General features: G+C 46.1%; 1 protein-coding gene across 1 annotated transcript in view; it reads left to right on the forward strand.

The window, feature by feature from the left end:
* Nucleotides 1-24,773, forward strand: part of WWOX (WW domain containing oxidoreductase) — a 977,838-nt gene that overhangs the window by 24,503 nt on the left and 928,562 nt on the right. Inside the window, exon 5 of the mRNA XM_060651901.3 lies at nucleotides 24,666-24,772. Within this exon, the coding sequence (XP_060507884.1) occupies nucleotides 24,666-24,772 (107 nt within the window). The remainder of the gene's footprint in view (nucleotides 1-24,665; nucleotide 24,773) is intronic.

Here is a 24,773-nt window from a genome sequence, read left to right on the forward strand (position 1 = left end):
TTCTAAAACATTCCTCAAATGTTTCCTTTAAGAGTGGCTTTGTGTTGTATGGCTCTGTGTGTGTGTGTGTGTGTGTGTGTGTGTGTGTGTGTGTGTGTGTTTTCATGTTGGGGAGAAGTGAGTCTTATGACAAATAAAAAAATATCGGGGAGAATTAAGTCTTAACGACAAATAAAAAAGCAAATGTTGTTCAATGTTGACTTTATTATTTGCCTAAATGTTAGTATTGGATCTCAGAGTCCATATGCTGGCAGGATGGCTTTGTTTAGAGCCTTTGACAAGTATCTGCTTATTGCTAGGGTTTCTGGGTAGCTATCTGAATTCTGTCTTGAGAAATTTAGCCAGATTTTTAGTGCTGGGCAGTGCAGCGACTATTAGTATGGACGTTACAAAGATTATTCTCTGTGCACACAGTGGATGCAACGCCTGTTGAATTTGACGTATTCCCTATGTCTTTTGGGAAACGTTAAGCACTTCTCTCCTTAGTTTCTTCTAACCTTTTTTCTTCATCGTGGCAATTGGTATGAGACTTTTCTCTTTCTTTGCTTCTGTTATTCAAAGCACATCTCTGGCTCATCTCCTCCTTCTCTGTTTAGTTTCGTACTTTACTTTAATCTTTCTGTACACCAGTATCTGTCATTATGGCATTTAAGCTCTTGGAAGAATTTGGCAGTTGCTGACTTTTGGGGAAAATAAAGCACTCGACTGTTACACTCTTCTGCTTACGCTGAGTTAAAAATTCATATTATTTGGCTAAGATTGTGATCATTTAGGTGCCGCCTGTAATTAATACAAGGAAGGTTTTCCTTGCTGTTAAGAGTATAACTTTGGTTTTAGAAAGCTTGGTTGTATTTTTTTTCCCATGGTAGATATGAAAAGAACCAGAGGGTATGAGGATATTTATAATGTTGTCATGCGGTGATTCTACTGTGAAGACTTATGCAAGAGAAAAAATCCAGAAGAGAGCATGAAAGTGAAGCAGGAGGAAGCTGCCGGTGACCTACAGCGCTAATGGCACAGCGACAATGGCAGAGGGCAGAAATGAGGCACACGTGGAAGAGGTGTTGTCCGCACCGTGAAGAATCCGAACGCTGTAGCAACACAGACCCTACAGCGTAGACAAACCTGGCTCCCGCGGTACTCTGGCCTTGCTGGGAAATGGAGGGTCCAGACTGTATGCCCAGGCTTCCCCCCCTGGAGTGGAAGAAAAGGCATCCGTGCGCCACAGCTCGGGAATAGTTCTTTACCTCGCAGGGTGTGGGCGGGTACAATACAGCCTGCCAAAAGCGCACCCTGACTTTGAATGTTTGGTTTGCAGCGTGACGCTAGCCAGCTCCACCGAGGTTGACCAAATGTAGGGGAAGGTCTCTTTCCAAGAAGGGTGGGCTTTAGCTTCCTTCACAAAGAACATCGGAATCCGCGTGTGAGTTTCTTAGAGATGCATAACTGAGAGACACGTGGTAGGGAGAATCTGGATATTTCTGCTGTGCCGTCGCTGAAGGTTTATCCCAACCGAGGACGCTTTGCTCAGACATTAGAGTTCGGCTCTGTGGACTTCTGTTGATTTGATCGCAGGAGATTCTTCTGCTCTGTGTCCTGAGATTTCTTTCTTGCAGCCACGGCATTTGTCTGAATCAGGCTTTCTTTTCTTGCTGCTAAATGTTTCAGTTATCAATAAGCTAAAAGAATAATTGGACCAAAGTGTTACCAAAAAAGAAAAAACAAAACAAACCAAAAACCCCACATCCACTAAAACTGTCTCCAAAAGATAACACTAAGGAAAATGAGATTTGTAGGCAACGTCTGTCTGATTCCTTTCTACTTGATGTGAATTCTTTTAGAAGTTGAACATATAAGCAATGTGTGCATTTATGTGACTATTGAGATCTCTACAGTAGAGAATTCACCTGTGCAACTGGAATTTATTCAGCATGCAAATGTGGGTGGATGATTGTTTTATATATGCCTGGTATTGAATGATGGGTAGCTGTGATAACTGTATATAAAATTATATTAAAGTCCAAGAGGTGCTTTTATGAGGCAGGCTGGAAATGGCATCCGATTTTCTTATGGCTTTTTCATGTCCATTTTGATGAATCTATTTATTACTTCTATAATGAGTAGTACACATGGTTGGTTAGCCAAGTTATTGAACTTTATCAACCTTGGCTAAAATTCACAATGCGTGCCAAACTTGTTGTAACATGTAAGAAATTACATCTGGGCTAAAAGCTTCAATAATGATTACTCTTATAATGGAATCTTTTACAAAGCATGGGATTTCATGATACGCCTGTGCTTTTTAAAAATTATAGCGATACAACGAAACAAAGAATAACATACAGCCGAGAGAAAAAAGTGTTCTCTTATAGATTAAGATTTATGATGGGCTTTTTGGGCTCCCAGGACATGGTGAGAAAGGCTCTTGTTCCCCGAGTGTGTACGTTGGTGGTCACCCCTCACACGTCCCTCCTTCTAGACCTTACTAGAGCTAGTCTCCATCATGTGACATGTGAACACTTCTGGGTCTAGGGGCAAAGACCTATTAATGTGCTGTTGTGTCACATCTGTTTATAAGTTCTAAACTGTTTTGAAATGTGTAGCCACAATCTCTTTCAATTCCAGAGACTTGAGGAACATAGACCTCTTTATGCTAAAGAGAGAAATCGGAGCACAGATTGGTCTGCTGACCCCTTAAAGAGGTATTGAGGTCTGGAGCAAGTCACACACTGTCCCCTTCCCGAGTTTTGAGGGAATTGAGACATCGGACAAACGATGAGGCGCACGGAAGACTAAAGTGTCACCTCAGCAACTGGTCCAGTGGATACTGGAGAGCACGGTTTATATGTGTGGGCTGGTGGGCTTTCTCATCCTGAACCCCAGAATCGGACGGGGTGATGGGTCAGTGCTGGACACCGCTGGACCTCCAGCGAGGGCAGGGTCCACCCCTGCAGCGTGCAGCTGCCGCACAGCAGAACAGGGTGTGTGGTTTCTGTAAGAGGACGGGAGAGGCGGTGCCGTGTGGGTGCAGTCCTTTCCGATTTCCCAACCACGGGGGTTGTACCGCCTCCCCGGGCAGAGGTAAGTGAGGGCAACACGGAGGGGCCTGCGGTGTTAACACAGACGGAGGCCCCTTCCTCCAGAAAGACACATCTGAAATGGGAATGCTATCCCCCCCCCCCCCCCCGCCCCTGTCCCCTGCCCTCCAGCAATAAAACACTAATACGGTTAAAATTATTGCTTTCCTTAATTAAAAATTTTTCATTTTATGTGCTTGCTTTGGCCGCACATATACTAAAAATTTTTTATTTTAGAGAGAGAGCGTGTGCATGCGAGTGGGGGAGAGGGGCAGAGGGGGGAGGGAGAATCTTAAGCAGGCTCCATGCTCAATCTGGAGCCCGATGTGGGGCTCATTCCCGTGACCCTGGGATCGTGACCTGAGCCGAAATCAAGAGTCTGATGGTCGAGTGACTGAGCCACCCAGGCGCCTTAATATGGTTTAAGTTATTAAACTTTAGGAAAATCAGACTCTTTAAAAAAAAAAAAAAATTTTTTAACGTTTATTTATTTATTTATTTATTTTTTTTTAAGTTTTTTTTTTTTTTAACGTTTATTCATTTTTGGGACAGAGAGAGACAGAGCATGAACAGGGGAGGGGCAGAGAGAGAGGGAGACACAGAATCTGAAACAGGCTCCAGGCTCTGAGCCATCAGCCCAGAGCCCGACGCGGGGCTCGAACTCACAGACTGCGAGATCATGACCTGAGCTGAAGTCGGATGCCCAACCGACTGAGCCACCCAGGCGCCCAACGTTTATTTATTTTTGAGACAGAGAGAGCATGAACAGGGGAGGGTCAGAGCAAGAGGGAGACACAGAATCTGCAACAGGCTCCAGGCTCTGAGCTGTCAGCACAGAGCCCGACGCGGGGCTCGAACCCACAGACCGTGAGATCATGACCTGAGCCGAAGTCGGACGCTTAACCATCTGAGCCACCCAGGCGCCCCAGGAAAATCAGACTCTTAACACACATGAGTATACACAGTCCACTCCCTGGTTTTCTTTCAGATTATGAGCCTTGCTCTTTTCTTACATAACTAGACACACTGTTCTTTCTTTGTTTCCCTTTTTTTTTTTTTTCTATTTTGGAACTTCTGTTACTTTCCAACTTGCTAACTCTGGGGTATCAGACTTTCTTCCTATCTTCTTAACCCCTGAGTCTCAGTGTCGTCATGTACGAGTGGGTACCATGACACCAGCTTCACAGAGCTGGAGAATCCAGGGAGATGAGATGAAAAGTACCCAGCGTGATGTGGTGGCTGTCACCTTGTATCGCTCACCATGAGTCACCTCATCTATTGTTTCGTCTCCAGGACTAAGTTTCACATTTATCTTTAAAAAAAAATTTACCACGGATAATTTCACATGGATGCCCACGCACAGAGGGTCACAGTGTTTCTTAAGAGGTAAAAAACTGGTTTAAGATGCACACTTGAATGAAATAGGGAAGAAAACTCACTTGAGTTTCAAATTCATGAACCAGCCTACTGGGGCACAGTTCCACAGCTGGCCGCCCCACCATCTCTGGTCCACCTGGGGACTTCGATAAATGTTTGCCTGTGTTGTTCAACTGCCCCTCGGTAGCGTACAAAATTGCTAATGGAGGGTAGTGAAAGGGCTTGTGCAAAGCCATGCTTGTGTGTGCTCCATGTGGACAGTATTCAGACTTGTGGCAGAACAGAGTAAAGCAGGCCTGTGCGTTCCCACATCCGTTTGGACCGAGACCTTTTCCAGAGCACGTGAGCATCACAAACAGCACGGGAGGAAGTGAAAAGCACCGAGCAGGTCAGCGAGCCACTGCTAGAGGCGGGGAGCATGTCCCACTTCAGGGAAGCAAGAATTCTTTTGAACAAATCAGTTTTTTTTTTTAAATTGTTTTTCAATGTTTGTTTATTTTTGAGAGAGAGAGAGAGACAGAGTGGCAGCAGGGGAGGGGCAGAGAGAGAGGGAGACACAGAATCCGCAGCAGGCTCCAGGCTCCGAGCTGTCAGCACAGAGCCTGACGTGGGGTCGAACCCACGAACCGTGAGACGACCCGGGTTGAAGTCGGACGCTTAACCGACCGAGCCACCCAGGCACCCCTGAACGAACCAGCTTTTTCCAAGTGGCGGAAGGGATGGAAGTGGTCTGGAAGACGGTTTCCTGGGCGGCGGTCTGAGTGGCTGGCTCCACCATCTTTCGGAGAGCTGATGGTCGCGCTGCAGAAACATTCAGAGCCGCCCACGGCAGCACCACTCCCTCTGCTAATACTGCAGGAGCCAGCCCGGCTTTGCTGACAGCACAGTGTGCCTTTTAATTACTCTGTCTTCGGTGAAATATTTCTTTTAAATTTTATTAAATTCACTTCTCATATTAAGAGCCGTGCTATTACACTTGCCAACGGACGTTTACAACATGCAACTAATTTGTTTTATTTTTTTATAATGCTTAATTAGAACTCAGTTGAGCAGTAAAGACGTGCGTGGTGTGGTTAGCCCAAGATAGGGCTGTGAAAACAAAAGGGGAAAGGAGGATCAGAGACTGAATCCTGCCCTGACTTTTCAGCAGTCTCCAAGTGCACATGCCTTGTGGGTTTTGGTCCTCCCTAGCTTGGAATATGGAGGGACACGGGTAAATGTCTCCGGATGTAATTGAATCTCCGTCGCCCGCCCCCCCCCCCCCCCCGAAGTAAAGATATGGTAAGAATCCATATCTCTTTGATTGAGTATTTTTCAGAATAGTTTTTTTTTTTTTCCCTGTATGATAATAAAACACATTAGGGGGAGCCCACTCTGAGATGTCAGCAGGCGTCTGCTTGACTTCAGTAGCAATCACCCAACTGCCATAGACCGTAATCAAGCTTGCGAAAACCATGTGCTCCACGCTGCGGGAGAGTGAGAGTAAAGTGCTTAATGTACCACTCCACTGATGTGAAAGGGGAACACATGTTGAAAACGGGGCTTCTGAATTGCAATCATCGTTTGGCATCTCTATCACCTACAGCTGCTCAGAGAAGTTTCTGCCGTGCGACGTTCCTTGCAACCCCTTAACCTTTGCAGGAGGAAAGGCTCTGGGGTAGACAACCCGTTTGTTCATACCTTCGGGTGGCTGAAACTTTCATGGTTTGTTGCAAAGAAAAGTAAACAGCCCCGGTGATCAGACCACCTGTGGAATATTGTGTTTATTTCTGATTGGAGCCGCGGACCTGCTGAGGGCTCGCAAAGTCATCAGATCAAGTCCCAGGAGCACCTGTTCATCGGTGGAGGCGAAGGTCTACGTAAATTAGTTCTTGCAACAGCTCTCCGGGAGCGGGAGAAACAACCCGGCGTCCTTCAGGGGACAGGATTGGGGACCGATGGACAGTATTCTACAAGGAAGCAGCATTCAACTGGTTAGAATTGGGGGTAGGGGGCTTTTCCGTGAACTCTGGTTTTATAAAAACTAAGGAGGTTTACTATACTGCAAATGTTTTAAGAGGTTTTTAAATCTTAGCTTGGGCTCCCCCCTGAAGCAGAACCTGAGACAAAGGTTTATCTGTGGATAATTTGGGATGTGATTTCAGAGAACTCAAGTGAGGGAGGAGAGGACTAGACAAGGAGGGAGGGAGAGGTGGGGTAGGGATGTGTCACCGAGTTGGGCGAAGCCGTGGGCCACTACCATTCAGCTCGTGGACTTGCGGAGGAACCTTCTGAGGTGCCTCTCAGAGCTGTCCGCCCGCAGAACGAAAGGGAAGGCGTTTGTCCGCCGGCCTCCACCCCCACCACACGAGGGTAGCCCTGTAGGTACTATGCCCCAGCGTTTTGGGGTTGCACGTGGCTGAATCCCAAGCTGTTCTGTGCAGGTGCGCTGTGCTGCCGGGTCAGGGAAACGCCACCCTGCAGCCCCGGGTGAGTCTGTCCAGCTGCCTGGCGTGGGCTGGTGGTCGCAGCAGCGGCCGGAGCGGAGTCGGACTCGGATACGTGCAAGTGTCAGGGAGGGACCCAGTACGGTGAGCCCTACACCATTTCCGACTCTCTTGTGCTCCAACAACCACCGCCAGCCAACCCCCCAGCCCAAGGTTAAAAAGGCTGTCTGTCAGGAATATTGATCAGTCCCAGTTTGGGAAGAATCCTCCACTGTCGTCTTCGTTGGCTTGGGCTTTGGCAGCAGCAGGAAGTTATTTCCAGGTTCCGGAGGCTGGAAGTGTGCTGTGCAGGTGTGGGCAGGGCCCTGCTCCCTCTGAAACCTGAAGTGGGCAGATCCTTCCTCGCCGCTTCCAGCTTCTGGCTGCCGCAGGCGGTTCCTGGCTCTGGCAGTGGAACTCGTCTCTTTCTCATCTTCCCTCGATGTGCTTGCTCCCTGCGTCCCTTCCCGTCTGTGTCTGTCTCCCGGTCCAAGTTACCCCTTCTTACAGGGACACCAGTCATACCAGATTAGAGCCCACACTAATGTTCTGATTTTGACTCGATTGACTTCTGTAAAGGCCCTATTTCCAAATAAGGTCACATTCTGAGCTCCTGGGGTGGGGTTTAGGGCTTCAGTGTACGTTTTTTGGAGTGACATGGTTCGACCCATTAAAAATCGGGCTGTAGAAGAGGCATTGCTTCTGGTATTGGTGCTGCCCAGGCGTTGGGGACCTTCGACAACTAATTCTTTTGACAGATACTTACTGAGTGCCTAGCTCTGTTCTAGGATCTGGGGTTACATCAGTGAACATAATATATCTGCCCCCCCTCCCCCCCATCTCTGCCGCCGCCTCCGTGGAGCTTACTTTCTTATGGCGAGTGATTTTCAAAAGTAGTTGTTCTTTTGTCTTGTTTTTATCACCCGTTAGGAAGCAAGTGGGGAATTGCTTGCTTTCCAATAACAGAACAGGCTGCCGGGAGCAAACGAGTTCCTGGGCACAGAGGTGTGCGTCAGCCCAGGCTGGGCGGCTTCTTCCTGAGGACGCTGCGGAGACAGTTTGAGTGTCATGTAGGGATTTGGACTCTTAACGGTTAAGGCCCCTGATGCTGGAGATGGGATGATTGCACAGTGGACTTGTTCTGAGGCTCGGTCTATTTTGTCAAGTACACAGTACTCCACTTCTTTCTGTTTACCTTTCAGGGGAACAAACAAAATGTTTTCACAGCTTTCTGCTTAAAAAAAAAAAAAAAAAAAAAAAGAAAGAAAAAAAAAAGAATTCCAGGCCTCTGTCCTCCTTTGAGAATGTCCTGGAACCTCTGGCCCCTTTCCACAGGGGGAAGACAAATACATTCGTACCTGGGCGCTTGTGTGCAATTTTGGGGGGAAGAAATAGACACTGAATTATGAAATCCGGATACTTTTAAGGAGCTATAATCATTAGTAGCAGGTAAATGGAGACCTGCTTTGGAGAGTGCTTTTATTTGTAAAAAAAAGTCATTGAATTGAATAGAACTAGAAATAAAATATGCCTAGAGATGTTTCTGTTAACTTTTTATTGTAATGATTACTTTTCTGATGGAAATTTATCAGCATGTAATTAGTATAGAATTATTGATTTCAGAATTATCCTGTGCTGAACAATGGAAATTTCCTAAGTAACTGTCAGGTAATGAAAAAAAAAAATCAGTTACTGACAGGCTGTCATAGTTGAATCTAAAACCTAGGGGCAAAATACATATATTTTATGTAGTTTCCATTTCTAGACCCTGGATTTCTAAATTCTTCCTTATAAAATTTTAAATTTCTTTTTTTATTTGTTTGAAAGTTACCCTCCCCCCAATTGTTGATTTCTCTTTTTAAATAATCTCTTAATAGATTCTATTTTCACAGTGAAGGTGATTATAAATTTCCTCTTTTGGTGGTCGGTAGATGTCCCTAATTTAAGAAAACTAGAAAGATTTGGTATGAGAGCTGAACATCTAAGATCTGCCATATAGGGTCTTAGTGACGGAAGGCATGTGGTAAATGTTTATGGAATTACGTTGGCATTGTAGTACTTCGAACAGCTTTTGAAAGTGTCATAGTTACTGCTTCTGTGGATATAGAAATTAGTCCAATATTATGTGACGGAAAACTAATGTTCATTTACTTTAAAACAAAACTGTGTAGCAATGTGTTAGAGCCACAGTGGCCCCTCTGCCAAGTGCTAAGTAAATGCAATGAAAACATTTGTAAAAACAGTCTCACGCTGCAAAAGAGCTAGGAATGCCAGGTACCCCGTAGTAGCTGGATGTTCAAAGACACCTGGCTTGTCAGTGTCACGACTGTTTTTATGGTGTCTTGTTGATCACTCACCTTGGACGTGATCACCTACCTGGCACGCTGGAAAAGCACGGTTTTGACTAAGTGTTTGTTCCCTGTAGAACTTTGCTCGAAGTCATGATGTAAATGAACTGTTTTCTTTGATATACAGTATTGTGCTACTTTTTCCAGAAAGATGGAATCAATACTGTTGACGATAATGGGGGTTTGCATTTTTTCTAATTTCTTATTTAGGCTGATCTGAGCAAAGATGTTCAAATTTCCATTTATTTTAAACAAGATGGAGTTCTTGCTATGCAGAAAGAATATTTTTAGCTTAGTAATTTACTTAGAAACTGCCTTATTCAATATTGGATGTTAAATTTGAACTAAAACACATAGCATCATATGACATGGTTCTTACATTAACATTTTGTTGGACTGGAAACAGAATCAACTCATTAGTCATCTTAATTCATTTCAGTTGGCTTTCTCCAGAATTCTGGAGTCCAAAAACAACACATTTGTCAATTTTACACACAAAGGGAGAGGCAGGATGTAGTTTATAGTTAACCATCCAGCACTGCAATGAAAAGCCAGTGCAGTTAGAGTGAGTTGAATGAAATTCAGAGTGAGGCAGTATAATAAGATTTTGATGCAAATTGAATACTTTAAAAATTTGTTTTATATATGTCTTAATGAGATTCTCTTTCACAGATACTTTCATAGAATCTTGAAAACTATCTAAAGTTCGGTTTTCTGTCATTGTTATCCACATGGGTTCTAGAAAGGTCAAGGTCAGCCACACGTCCTTCCATACTTTGTTCTCGTTTGGCTTCACGCAGCTTAGAATTGAATGTTAAAAGTGCATTGTCTCCTCTGGGGGGTCAACAACTAAACTATGGCGCGTGGATCAAAACCAGCCCTCCCCTGCCTACTTTTGTTAATAACGTTTTATTGGAACACAGTGATGCCCGTCACTTACACTTTGTCTATGGCTTCTTTCATGTTATTTTAATAGAGCAGAATTGACAAAGTTTGCAAACCACAGGTTTATCTTATTAACGCGTTTCTCGTATAAGGATTTCTCTGGCAAAATTTAAGAGTTGTTAAGAAAGTAAAGCTCATCTCTTCTAAAAATTTGATATGCTTTTTCTCATTTAATAAGGGAGGGCATTATAAAGTGTTCTATTTCCTCTCATTACCTTGGTTGCCAGGAAGCTCGAGCTAACATTTTTGAATGCTCACATAAGTAGTCAGCTTACTCTAGTTCTCTGGGAGATCACCTTTTCTTTTTTTTTCTTTCTTAATAGGGGCATGTGCATTCACTTAAAAAACAGCTTTTTGAAGTAGAAGTTTCACTTAACAAAGGTCACACGTTTTAATTGTGCACATGACCTTTGACAAATGTGTACATTCCAGCAATCCACTGCCACAATTAAGATACAGAACATTTACATCTCCCCAGAAATTTTCTTCCTGCTTCTTTGCCCCACCAGTTTGTTATTCTACCCCTTGTCCCTAGCAACCTCTGATTTTCAAGTTAGTTGAAATTCCTGTGTTGTATGTGGGTGTTTATAATATACTGCTCTAAATGCTTTTTTGGAAGGAATTGGTACTAGTGATTAATTGTTGAATAGGTACTAGGGAGGCTAAGAATCATTTATTCTATTTAGTCTCCTGGACAGATGTTTAGATTTCTATAGGAAAATTTGAGATATAAATCACATGGAGGGCGTTTTAGCTAATGTTGTATTAATAATAAGCCTGATGTGTTGAGAGCTTGCTGCCGGCCGAGAACTCTGCATAAGTCATTTGATATTCCTACAACTCTGAAGGAGTAACCTCTTCTTAATAATCCCCTTGTACAGATGAAGAAACTGAGGCTCCTAGAAGTTAAATATAGTAATTTCCTGGGGCAGCTGTAACAACGTACCAGAGAGTGGGTGGCTTAAACAGAAATGGATTGCCTCACAGTTCTGGAGGCCAGGAGTCCAAAATCAAGGTGTCCACAGGGATGGCTTCTTTTGAGGGCTGTGAGGGAAGGGTGTGGTCCAGGCCTCTCTCCCGGGCTTCCATGTGCTCCACCGGTGTCCTCCCTGTGCGCATGCTGGGTCCGCATTTTTACCAGTCACAGTGGATTAGGGCCCACCCTGATGACCCCACTTGAACTGATTACCTCTGCAAAGACTCTATCTCCAAATAAGCTCACGTTCAGAGATACTGAGGGTTAGGACTTTAGCATACGAATTCTGAGGTGGGGATGGGGGGAACAGTTCAACCCAGAATATTCAGCAGCCTTTTCAAGGCTCAAAGGCTTCCAGAATGTGACAGAGGCAGGAGCCTAACTCCGGTGGGTCTGACTCCAAAGAGTAACCCTGATGGGACAGTGGTCAGAAGAGGAGGCATGTAAATAATTTCCTGCTTTGAGACACATGAGATTCCCAGGGGTGGGGACCAAGGCTCAGAGAGAAAGTGGACGGGCTTTGCCTAGGAGGAATCTGCAAGGGACTTGAGAGGCAATCAGGTCCCAGGGTCCAGTCTTCACCCTTCCACTTTACTAGCTGTTGGACCTTGGCTTTTCTGAGCCTCAGTTTTCTTGTCTGTACAATAGGGGTAGTAGCCTTGCGCAGCCACGGCGTTGGGAGTTAAATGGGACCGTGATGTAATAGTGCGTACGTGTGAAACACTAGACAGCGTGTGTTGTTAGGGAAGGGGAGTTCTGGGCGTTAACGAGACCAGAAGTTCTCAACCTTGAACAAGCATCTGAAGGCCCCGAAGGGCTCATTAGAACCCAGATCACCGGGCCCAGCACCTACCCAGCTCTCTGCTGCAGCAGGTGTGGGTGGGCCTGAGAATATGCATTTCTGAGTTCCCAGCTGCTACTGCTGCCACTCGTTGAGTGGCAAGGACTTAACTCTCTCTTGTTTGTGGATAATGTTCTTCAGTTTCCCAAGAGAAACCCCAAAGACAAGTCAGATTTCTGACCAATAGAAGTCTCATCTCCTCCACCTTACTCACTTGCCTCGTTTAGGAATGACTTAAATTCTGATTTTGCTTCCCGGTAGTTGAGGCCAGGAAGCTTCGGAGACAGCTTATCTGGTCAAAAGCAGCACTGTATCAGTTTGCTCAGGTTGCCGTAACAAAATATCACACACTGGGTGATTCAATGGCAGAAACGTACCTCTCATTGTTCTGGGGGCTAGATGGCCAAGGTCAAGGTGCGGGCAGGCTTGGTTTCTCCTGAGGCCTCTCTGCTTGCCTCCTCCTTGCCCTGTCCTCACCGGGTCTTTTCTGTGTGTGCACACATATCTCTGCTGCCTCTCTTCTCAGAAGAGCACCAGGGGTATTTGGGTCAGAGCCCCACCCTCCTGACCTCCCACCCTCACCACCCCCTCAGAGGCCCCGTCTCCAACACAGTCACGTCAGGGGTTAGGGCTCAAAGTGGGAATTCTAGGTGGACACAGTTCAGTCCATAACAACCAGTAAGCCTCCCACTCTGTCTTGCCTCCAAGAAATTCTTTGATTTCTTGTTTCCTTTTCTCTGTCTTAAAGCACTGAAGAAAAGCTAGTACACCTTGTCTTAATAGAGCCTCTAAAACGTTATGTGCTCGCGGGGCCGGCTGCACGTTGGAGCCAAATAAAACATCTAGTTGCGCACGCTTCCTCCAGCTATCTATCCTAGGAGGGCAAATCTCCATTGGAATCTTTTGTGGCTGCTCCCCAATTGCACCGGCTCCCACTGCTGGGAACGGAGACCCCTCCAGGCTCCGAGTTTGCACTGAAGCTGCGTGCAAGCTGGAGTCCTCTATCAGGGCCCGTGTGTCTTAACCAGCTCAGAGCACTCGCTCTCCTTTTTTGAAATGAAGTTAAGCCTAATCCCTAATCGTGTATATTACCTGCGTGGGGACTCCTACTGGGACCTTCTTGGCCCAGAGGCGGCAGTGGTAAGAGGGGAGCCAAACACAAATTTACATCTGGCCGCATCCTCAGGAGTCAGGCAAAAATCAGCCTCAGCTGGAAGGCGCCCTGCTCATCTCTGACATTCATGCCAAGCAGGTGCCAGATCACAGCTGATGGTTAGATTACACGTTTACTGAGAGGTAGATTTTAAAATTGGTGTGTTTCACTAATCCCTCATCATGGTGTTCCAAAACAGAATGTTATCAAACTAAAAACTCCTTCCCCTTTCCCCCTCGCCGGTGGGTCTGATTTGGTTTAAGGAGATGTCAGCTTAAAAAGTGATGAAGAAATGGAGAATTTCTCTTACGAATTATATGTCTCTTGGGGACCCAGGCACTGTAATTACAGAGTGCCTTACCAAAAGGTAAGCGTCAAACTGGTAACGATTCTTTGTGCTTTGTTTTGTTTCGCGCAGCCTGGCTTGTGGAAGGAAGTGAAGACTTTTGTGTACTTCCCCTTCTGAAAGCCAGCGTTGCTGGTACCTTCCATGCAGGATGGCTGTGGACTGTGTGACTATTGCAAGAGGACTCATCAGAAGTAGCAATTTAGTTTAAGAAAAGAAAAATTTTTTTTCAAGTCAAAATGAGATAGTCGCTGGCTCAGTTGGTTAAGTGACTTTGGCTCAGGTCGTGATCTTGCGGTGTGTGGGTTTGAGCCCCATGTCGGGCTCTGTGCCTACGGCTCACAGCCTGGAGCCTGCCTCAGATTCTGTGTTTCCCTCTCTCTGCCCCTCCCCTGCTTGCCCTCTGTCTTTCTCTCTCTCAAAATAAATAAAAACATTAAAAACATACAAACAATGCAAATACACACAGAGCCAAGCCACTGTTAGATTTTGTAAAACTTAAAAAAAAAGTGATTATATTAAAGATTCTAGGATGATCTGGGTTATATAGATTACAAGGGATACTTTTTCTTTAATGACTACAAGGTAAAGAATTATTCTTGGGTGTTTTTGCATTAAATTCAGTCTGCTCTCAAGTGCTGTACATTTTGTCTCCTTATTGCACGTTTTGAGCAAATCTCTGATTTTAATGATTGCTCCCTCACCCATCCCAGTGAACGTCCAATTCCTGGTTTTGTTCTGCATAAGGAGAAGGTGGAGGAGGTCTGACTATAGCACAGGCCCTGGTGGATCCAGAGAGCAGAGTTAGTGGGCCTGTCTCCCGACACATCTAGTTTCAACGGCAGAATCTCAGTCAGACTTCCGAGAAGTTACATCTTACAAAGTTATAAGCGGTGGAGAATGAAAGTCAATTTGGATGCTTCTAAAGTGAGCCTCAAAAAAGTGAATTTTCCCAGGGTGGCGTTCTGAGCACCTCCACATGACTTTGGGAGCATAAAGAATTTAATCTTTTCAAGAGGCGAAGTAATATAGCACTTTTTAGAAGGTGAGAGTCAAGGTCGATCTGAAATAAAAAAGGGGGGGGCAGGGGCTTGAATTAGAGAGCGGGCTGCCTTGCTCCCACTGAAGATGCGGGCTTGGGGAAGGCTTTTCATTTCTGGAAGCTCTCAATGGAATGGAGAAGTTGTTTTTTTCTTTTTTGAACAGTCCCTTCCTAACCCTGCTTCTTAATTGACAAGATTGGAAAATGCTTTGGGAGATAGGCTGGTCATGGCCCCATGGGTTGTTGAGAAAGTAAAAGAAAGGGGTCTTTTTCTGGACAAGTGTGGTGCGGGACCTCCGCGGCCTCCCTGCTTGCTCTGCAGCATAAAGAACCCCGTCTCAAGCGGGCTGGCAAAGTGACGGAGGCCTCCGTCGTGAAAGGAAATCCTGGCCCAGCTGTGAAAACAATGAACTTGCTCAGTAACATAATACAGCGCGCTTGCAGATTCAGAGTTGGGTTCTCTCCTCTTGAAGTGGCTATAAATTAATCCATCAAAGTGAAAAAGGCCAAACTTCAGGGTAAACCGTTTCCACTTGCAAGCACCAGAGATCCTGTGGATCTCTTGGTGATGCTGCTGTGGGTGGGGAGTTCTGTGAGGAGGTAACACCAGGGGAGGGAGTGTGCGTGTGTGTGCGTGCGTGCATGCGTGCGGTTTTTTACTTATAAAAAAGCGTTGCCTTCCGAAGAGCATAGACTTGGGCCAAAGTAGCATGTCCTGAATTTGAGAGGTTATACAGAGCTGTCATGTTCTTTCCTGTATTACTGCCAAAGAGTAAAAGAAGCTGTACCTTCTTGAGAGCCTTGAAAATACATACTAGTTTCTACATCCAGTAAGCTGGATTTAAGAGTGTGTGTGTGTGTGTGTGTGTGTGTGTGTGTGTGTGTGTGTTTTAATGGGAAGCCTTTGCTTTTGGTTTCTTCTATTTCGTCCTGTTTTATTTACCTCCCTGAGGATCTGGCCTGCATTTATAAAAGTGCCATATGTACAGTTTGCTAAAAAATCCAGCGTGACGCCACTTTCTTCTTGAGACTGGGAGGGGGGGAGGGGGTGGTTGCCGGGGGAAGTCTTTGTCTTTGGCCTCAATAAAGATCTCCAAAGTTTGGCACTGAAACCTTTCAGAAACGAAGGAAAAAGTTCGAGCATGGCTTGGTAAGCCTAGGGTGTTAAGAATGTCCCTTGTAAAAGGACTTACTGGTTGAAAGTGTAGAGGCAGGGTTCATTGAAGTCCGTGCTTGTGCGTTGTTGACCTTGGAGAATGTGGAGAGAAACATTATTTCTGCGGATTAGTTATCCTGTTTCATAGGCCTTGCACAGAGAAATGTTTGTGAAAGCAAAGGATGGTGTTAATTCTGAGCCCTGTGATGAAATATTAAATAAGAGAGAAGGTAATTTGATAATGCATCACAGTTTGGGGACAGATTCCATTAAGTAAGTACGTTTATGTAATCAAGTAGCTGAAGAGGCCTGAATCCTTTGCCTTGACAAGATGACACAGAAAAGGAACGGGCGTCGTTGGTCGGCCGTTGGCACCGAAGCCTGTGGTGTGGGGACCATTTCTCTCTTTCAGAAGGACAACCATGCTCAGTAAGATTTAGCTTAAATCACATAAATGCCAAAAACCTAAACATGTGTCGTCAGGGCCACAAAGAATACGTACCAGTTTCTATCAGTCGAGTGGAGCCGAGGCAATTAGCGGACGGTGGGGCTGGTGAGTGGTGTTCCCGCTTGGTTTTTCCTGCCCTCAGGGGGCTCCTCCTACCCTAGACTCAGTTTTGCCCTTTGATCTTGGGAGTCCCAAGACCTCTGGGGCCCGTTGGTTTTCTCAGAGATGCAGTGATGACAATGGTCCTTCGTAGGGTGGCCGTGAAGAGCATCCGAGAGTTAGATAATGTGTTTCCTGAAGCTCCTGGCGGCGGCCCAGCACGAAGTGATGCTCGCTCCCGCGTCCTCCTCTTCACCTTCTTTCTCTGGGCTTCTCTAAAACCACGATGCTCAAAACACGTCTGGTGTATTCTCTTTGCTTTCTCACTTGCCTTCATTCCTCTGTGTTAAAATTTGCAAAGGCCCACTGTGATCAGTTAGATACATTCTGCCATTCACATTTAGCCTCTTACTCTTTCAGGTGTACACGCGTGTGTTAAAAGTGGAAACGGCATCCATGCGACACATGCAAATGAGTCTTCCCAGGCCCCTACCAATAGCTCACGTGCCCATGTAGTCAGTGTGTAAATTTAAACATGTCCCTCCCCTACCTTTGTGTGTCACCGAGGGGGATCACACGTGTTACTCTGTAATTTCAATGTTTTTTCTTAATCATGTAACAGGGAGGGGCACCTGGGTGGCTCAGTCGGTCAGGTCGTGATCTCATGGTTCCTGCGTTCGAGCCCCATGTCGGGCTCTGTGCTGACAGCTCAGAGTCTGGAGCCTCCTTCAGATTCTGTGTCTCCCTCCCTCTCTCTCTGTTCCTCACCTGCTTACGCCCTGTCTCGGTCTCTCAAAAATGAATAAAAACGTTAAAAAAAATTTTAGGTATAACAGGGAAATGGACATTTAGATTCATTCCGGTTTTTTGGTTGTTTATGCAATGCTGGTTTATGCAACGTTCCTCTCCCATATTTGCTCATATGGGCAAGTGTATTTGTAGGACAAGTTTCTGGACGTGGAATAGCTGGGTGAAAGGGTGTGGCCATGTACAATTTGATAGATAGAACCCAATTGCCCCCAAAGATGTTGAATCATTTTGTTATTATTTAAAAAATTTTTTTGAGGGAGAGAGAGGCGGAGGGAGACAGGGAGAGGGACAGAGGGAGAGAGACAATATTAAGCAGGCCCCACACTCCATGTGGAGCCTGACACGGGGCTCAATCCTGAGAGCCTGGGATCATGACCTGAGCTGAAGTGACCTGAGCTGATCATGACCTGATTTGGATGCTCACCTGACTGAGCCACGTTGAGTCCTTTTGTTTCCCACTCCCCTGTTCCCCCCACCATTGATATATGTGGCTGCCTGGTTCCCCCAGACCCTGATCTGCATGGACCATGCTCAATTTAGTTGTCCTTACAAAGTCTGTCTTCACTGGGGCTGCCTAGGACCATGTTAATTGTAATATCTTTGGGCACTATTTTCTCTGTAATGCCAAACACGCTGGGTACACACGGTCCCTGCCCGGTGGGATGAGATCTTACTCAGGCAGCACAAGTAGGCAGCCTGGGGTCAGTGTTGCCTCTTGAGGGATCCCAGACAGTCACTTGGAATTTACCCTGTGGTTTTAGAAAACTTACGGCCTTAGTGTTACACTGCCCAAAACACGTAAGTGCAGCCTAGCGATAGTTCCAAAAGATGCTCTGTGTGACGTGGCCATTTCCTGCTGCTGTATCCCTCCCTCTCCAGTTGGTATCTTTCTTTGGGAAACGATTATATTTGAGGCCTGCGTATGTTACAAGGGGTATTGCTGGGACTTGTTGCCAGCTGTCCATAACACAGGCATTTAAAAGCAGGGCTGATTATGCCTTATTTTCCTCTGGAGAGGCCCGTATAGTTTTGTAATTTATTAAGAGTTGGCCGTCACAGTTAGTGTTGAGCGAGTGTGATTTGTGACTCTTCGGAACTGAGAACTGCGTAATTGAGATGGCGTGGCAGGGAAGTGTAAACGTTCAGGTAGGTGAAGTGGCGACACAAGCAGCAGGGTGGGTTATCTGGTCACTGCATTTGTGGCACTGACCTTAGGGCGTCGGTGAATATGTCTCCTGGACCTTCATTTGAAGTGCCCTCAGAGCGTCTGATTTCAGCGTCATGGTCAACGTGGAGTCACCGTAATTTCATTTACATGAATCAGATCACTTTGGGAAGTTCGGTCCTTGTACTTACAGGGAGGATATTGGCGAAGCTGAACGCAGTGGTGAATTAACACAAAAGTTGTCCCCAGGTTTGAATTTTCCGCAAAGCTAACTCAGGATGAAAGACCTCAGGTTCACCTTGTTCTGTACGTGTTGGTAGAGCTCCAGGGTAGGGGAGTTGGCGGGTGCTGGAAGGTTCTGCAACTTGTTGATCCGTTCGTTCCTAAAGATTGCTGTAGTGGTATGTTGGGGGGTGGGGATCACCTTCTTCCTGGCCTTTTAATTGTGTGCATTTGCAAGTATCATTTGTCTCCACTGTTTCTCAATTATAAATTAATAATAACAACCCATTAGAAATTACGGGTGCTGTAAGCCCCAACTCCTTTGGGCATCTTAATAAAAATGATAATTAAAACCATAATTTACAGTAAATGGGGACACTGCCCAAGTAAATCCACAATATGGAGAAAATTAAAAAAACCCAAACCAGAAGGAGACTTTGCTAGGGAAAGAACTGACCTTGTTCTTAGCAACTAGGGTCTTTGTCCATATTTGTGAGGACTGGGTTCCCACCTTGATGTCCATTGTGCCTGAGGAATCCATGACTCTGTCCCCACTTATCTGTCCTCCCAGTGAGTTGGACCGGGGATGGTCACCTGCTCCACCCGCCCCCTCCACCGCCACACACAAACCCACCCCTCCTCCTCCATATTCACTGCCTGCGTAAACCAGTGGACAACCTCTTCTGGGGCTGGGCTGGCATCTGTGGAGACATGGGGTTCTCCCTCAGACCTAGACTCAGACAGTCATCAGACTTTGGTGCGATGTTTACCTCCCAGATTATTTTCTCATTTTTCCCTTAGCTGTTCAGCCTACGAGGATACCTTATCCCTTCCTGGCTGTTCACAAGGCTTCAGTGTCTTCAGCTTACCCACCTTCTGTATGACCACCGGAGGGATCTTAAGTGAATAAAATAATAAAATAATAATAATGATAATTAGTATTTTAGCTATATAATGTGTATCACTATATAACATGTAATTATCTAGTTATAATACTGATACTAATTATTATTCTTCCTAGTGCTGCTCTCTGCCCAAATTCTTCCACAGCTCCCTGCCAGCTGCCAGGACCCCACAGTTTCTGCTTGCCAGACAGGGTTTCCTCTGTCGTGTTCCCTCTTCCTCATTCATGCGGGCCCCATCTCCAGTCCATGATCTTGTCTTGGCCTTTCTTGGCTCGACTGGTTCATTTTTACATCCTCTGGTCCCAGCATGGTTCTCGCCCAGAGTTTCTGCTCCCACTCAGCGACATTTGGGAAATGCAAAGAAGGCAGGTCACGAAATGCACAGCCCGGATCCTGATTCTTGGAGGTCCCCGAGTCATTCCCCTGCGTTTCCCAGTGCAAAGTGAGTGCTGCCTCCTGGTCTTGCGGGGTGTCGTTGGCATCCTGATCTTGTCATGCTTGACAGAGTGGGACCTGACGGGGTTCCAATAAAGTCTTGAGCCGGTCAGTGTGAAGGATTCTTTGAGATGCGACAATTCGGATGTGAAAATTCTGATTGAGGCAGTTTTGTGGCCACGCTTGAGCACTGTGTCTAGTATGAATCTTACCTGTATCGTGTGCGCACGAGCATCGAATGCCTGCAAGGGTCTGGCAGGTAAAGTCAGCAGCGTGGGTGGTGACCATGGCCAACAGGAGGGCACAGACCCCGTCTCTAGCCTGTGGCAGCAGTGGGATTAGGGGCCCCGTGTGGTTCTGTCCTAATCTTTTTCAGAGAAGGTGGACATCTTCCCTCAGATACATAATCTCTTCGGTGTTTTTTTTTTTTGTTTTTGTTTTTGATCCTGGTGACTAATTCATATTAGGAAGGAAGGGAGGAAGAGAAAGTGGGAAGTAGAACAGGGGAAGAAAGAAAGGAGAGGAGAGGAGGAGGGGGAGCGGGGGAAACAGTGTTTGAGCCCAAATAGAACAGGCGGTGGGTTTGATTGATCCTTTGATGAGCAGTTTGTAGCCTCCACTCTAGAGAATGAAATCTAGTGTGAGAAAGCAGGTATGTAACATTTTGGGGGGGAGTGTTTTCCTTTTTATGGTATTTTAATGTTTATATGCAAATCTTTAAACCCGACAGAAAGATATTAACCTTCATGGCCACTTATTCTTCCCGATTGGATCAGACGTAACAAGTGCTAGAAAGCGGAAGGTGCCCAGTGTTTTAAAATGTCTTCTCTGTTTTTTTTTTTTTTTTTTTTTTTTTTTATATTATTAGCTTTAAATATTCTTCTGAACGCACTTGCCACCTCCGTGCAGTTAAGCTGGTTCAATTTAAACATTGTCATCAAGTTAATTTTTTATAAGATGAATCAGGTTATTAAATTTAGTAAACCATTGCCTTCATTATTTTGCATAAACTTTGGCACTGAGCACGATTGGCTCAGCACAACTACATTTAGCTAATTAAACCGGTCATCAGCCGCGGTGTTAGGAGCATGAGGGATGCTATTCTCATGAGCTTTGCTGGGACTCTAGCAGTAGGTAGCATTATTAAACTTTTTTTTTCTTTCCTTTTTCTTCCTTTCCCTCTTGTTTTTCTCCTCCTCCCTCTACCTCCCTCTACCTCCCTCTACCTCCCTCTACCTCCCTCTACCTCCCTCTACCTCCCTCTACCTCCCTCTACCTCCCTCTACCCCCCTCTACCCCCCTCTACCCCCCTCCACCCCCCTCCACCCCCCTCCACCCCCCTCCACCCCCCTCCACCCCCCTCCACCCCCCTCCACCCCCCTCCATCCCCCTCCATCCCCCTCCTCCCCCTCCATCCCCCTCCTCCCCCTCGTCCCCCTCGTCCCCCTCCTCCCCCTCGTCCCCCTCCTCCCCCTCCTCCCCCTCCTCTTTCTTCTTCCTCCCTCCTCCTTCCTCCCTCCTCCTTCCTCCCTCCTCCTTCCTCCCTCCTCCTTCCTCCCTCCTCCTTCCTCCCTCCTCCTTCCTCCCTCCTCCTTCCTCCCTCCTCCTTCCTCCCTCCTCCTTCCTCCCTCCTCCTTCCTCCCTCCTCCTTCCTCCCTCCTCCTTCCTCCCTCCTCCTTCCTCCCTCCTCCTTCCTCCCTCCTCCTTCCTCCCTCCTCCTTCCTCCCTCCTCCTTCCTCCCTCCTCCTTCCTCCCTCCTCCTTCCTCCCTCCTCCCTCCTCCTTCCTCTTCCCTCCTTCCTCTTCCCTCCTTCCTCTTCCCTCCTCCTCCTCTTTTTTTTTTTTTTTTATAGAACTCCACACTCTAGAGAGATGGTTTACTGTAGGAGTGTTAGTGTTATTGTCCTTCCTGTTAAACGTTCATCTTTTGAAATCTCCATGCTTTGGTTGGGGCTCCAAAGGCAATTGTAAAGGATAAGAAAATGGAGCTGTGTCTTGCAGCTTTTAAATTTTTTTTTTTTTTTTTTTCAATGTTTTTAATTTATTTTTGGGACAGAGAGAGACAGAGCATGAATGGGGGAGGGGCAGAGAGAGAGGGAGACACAGAATCGGAAACAGGCTCCAGGCTCCGAGCCATCAGCCCAGAGCCTGACGCGGGGCTCGAACTCACAGACCGCGAGATCGTGACCTGGCTGAAGTCGGATGCTTAACCGACTGCGCCACCCAGGCGCCCCTGTCTTGCAGCTTTTAAAAGGTGACCGGCAACATGTAACGCGTTGCTCAGATAAAGGAAGATGTAAGAGCCAGAGGGTAATTCTCCACGACACAGGAGTATATGGCTGCATGGTAACCACAGCCAGGGATTCCATAAAGCAGAGAGGGTGCAGATCTTTGGTCCCTGTTCCTCTTGGTACTAAAAACTCCTTTGCTGTAGGTCATTTTGTCAAGTGAGCTAGCAGCATGGTTTAAGAGACTTGTTTGGAAAAATAAATTCGGATAGAACACGCACATGCCGTTTCCCCTACAGATTGCCAGGTAGTGTCATTCAAAACCTCGGTGAGCCCTGTTTTGCAGGATCTTAATATTTTATTCATTGTTAACAAGGAAGTTAGAGAGCCGTCAGTGTTGTTTGAAACAACTTGGATTGCTTTGAGATAGTCCAGAGTTGTAGCCTATTAGTCACCTGTAAGAACCATTCATTCCTCCAGTAGATATTTATTGAATCCTACTGGGTATTAGTCCTATAGGATACAGAGATCAGAAAGGCACAGATTCTACAGAGTGTACAGTTAACCTGCTGAATGGATGAATAAGGCCCCGGGGTGGGCCTGGCCCTGCATCGTATCAGTGCTCTCTCAGTCCTTTAAAACTACGGTTGCTAACCAATGGCTGAGTGTCGTGTCCCCCATTCTTCCTCCGCATCATTTTTTTCTTCCTATGCCCTCTGCTGAAAATGTGACAAAAAATACTAATGGTAATTGCTCTGACCTGGACGTTTCACGGGGACACAGAGTCTGCCATTTTCAACAAGCTCTTCTGGGTGTGTAAAGTCCTAGGAGTGCAAGTGAAGTCATTTTTGGCCACTTCATGTTCCCTCCATATGGCTGTCAGTGTTTCATTAGTGCGATTGATGTAGCACATTGGTTAGCAAGATTTTGTCCTAGGCCCGCCCCCGTCCCGTCTCGGAACAGCTGGGCTATAAAACCTGGTCCTTTACTTCTTTCTCTTTCGCCCATGACGTTAGGTATCCTTTGCCACTGGTGGTAAGTGGTGAAGTTGGCATCACGGATCAAAATTGGTAAATTCCAGATTGTTGTCTTCTGGCCTCATGGCTTGAAGATAAGGTTTCAAGCAGCTTTCACCACATACGCCAGAGAGGGTGAAAGCAGATTTAGATGTTAAATGTTTCAGATTTGAAATCCTTTGGGCAGTATGTTAACATCAGGTTCAAACACAGGAGGTTCTCCTTAGATAACGTTAAGTGAATATCTTGGGATACAGAACTTGGCATAACCTGAAAAATAGCTCAGGTTGTTTCTACAGTCAAGTTCACGTGTGCTCTGGAGCCAGTATTCAGACAAATGGAATGGTGGGTCTTATAGCGAATTTCTTTAAATTCTGGTTGATGTTAAAGCCAGTCAGCTCCTGGGTTTGCTGTTGGGAGCAGATCTGGGAGACAGTGTTAAGTTTTCAGTCGTAATGACTGTGTTATATTTGATAGGTCCTGCAAGTCAGAGAGGAGACACAGGACCTGAGGATTTTGGAAAGAACTGGGAATTCACATTTATTTTCTACCTACTATTTTTATGTTAGGCTCTTAGTGTAAGTTGACTACTTACTCCTCATTTTAAGGAGAGATAGCTGGGTTTCTGATAGGTTAAAGGCATAGCCCACAGCTTATAAATAGCTAGAGCTGCGGTCAACGTAAGTGTGTCGAACTCCTGAGTTTGAGTTTTCCACTATGCTGTGCTGGCTTCCCTTGAGAGCTAGTTTATATAAATAGCCTGGCCTCCGTGAAGATTCTATCTATGGGAGATACGAATGGATGGATTTTGCTAGACTCTTTCACACGGCCATCTCAGCGAGGCACTGGTACGCGGATCTCTCACACATCTTCACAGTATCTTGGAAACAGCAGTCGGTGGCCGTTTGACATGGCGTTGGCTGAATTAAGTTCCTGCCCCCTCCAGTAGGATTGGTTCATCCGCTGTTGCGGGGTTTGCCGTGTGGTGTTTCTCACAGCTCACAAGACACTCCATTTCGCCCTTAGAGCAGTGTGTGCTGTGCAGGCTCCTGGTTGTTCTACGTCTTTGCCAACATTTGGTGTGGTCACTTGAAAAAATTTTTTTGAATATTAATTTATTTTTGAGAGAGAGGGAGCGAACCTTGGGGAGCGGCAGAGAAACCATGAACTCTTCAAAGACGGTGACCATGTCTGAGTCTTTATTCCTTATTCTTTGTGTTGAGCACAGGATCTGCTCATTCTCAGATGGTCATTAAATGGCAGACTGTGCTGTGATCTCTTCCTATGGCTTGGCCTTCATCTTGGGGATGGGGCTCAACCTCAACCATGCTGACGCTTTGGGCCAGATGATTTCCCGTCATGGGGACCGTCCTGTGCTTTGTAGGGTATTTTGTAGCACTTCTGGCCTTTACCCACGAGTTGCCAAGAGCACCTTATCCCCAGTCGTGACCACTGAAAATGTCTCTCAGTGTTTGCAACTGTCTTCCAGGGGACAGATGGCCTCTGGCTGAGAGCCACTTGGGTAATGTGTGTGGTGCTCAGTAAAGGCCGTTCAGCTGAGTCAATGTTTTGCATTTGTGTTTTCTAATGTTGACTTTCCTTTAAACCATAGGGTTTGAAACTGCCAAGTCTTTTGCCCTCCATGGTGCACACGTGATCCTCGCCTGTAGGAATATGACAAGGGCCAATGAAGCTGTGTCACGCATTTTAGGAGAATGGG

The sequence above is a fragment of the Panthera onca genome, chromosome E2 (genome assembly GCF_046562875.1).
Source record: "Panthera onca isolate mPanOnc1 chromosome E2, mPanOnc1 haplotype 2, whole genome shotgun sequence".
NCBI classification, from domain to species: domain Eukaryota; kingdom Metazoa; phylum Chordata; class Mammalia; order Carnivora; family Felidae; genus Panthera; species Panthera onca.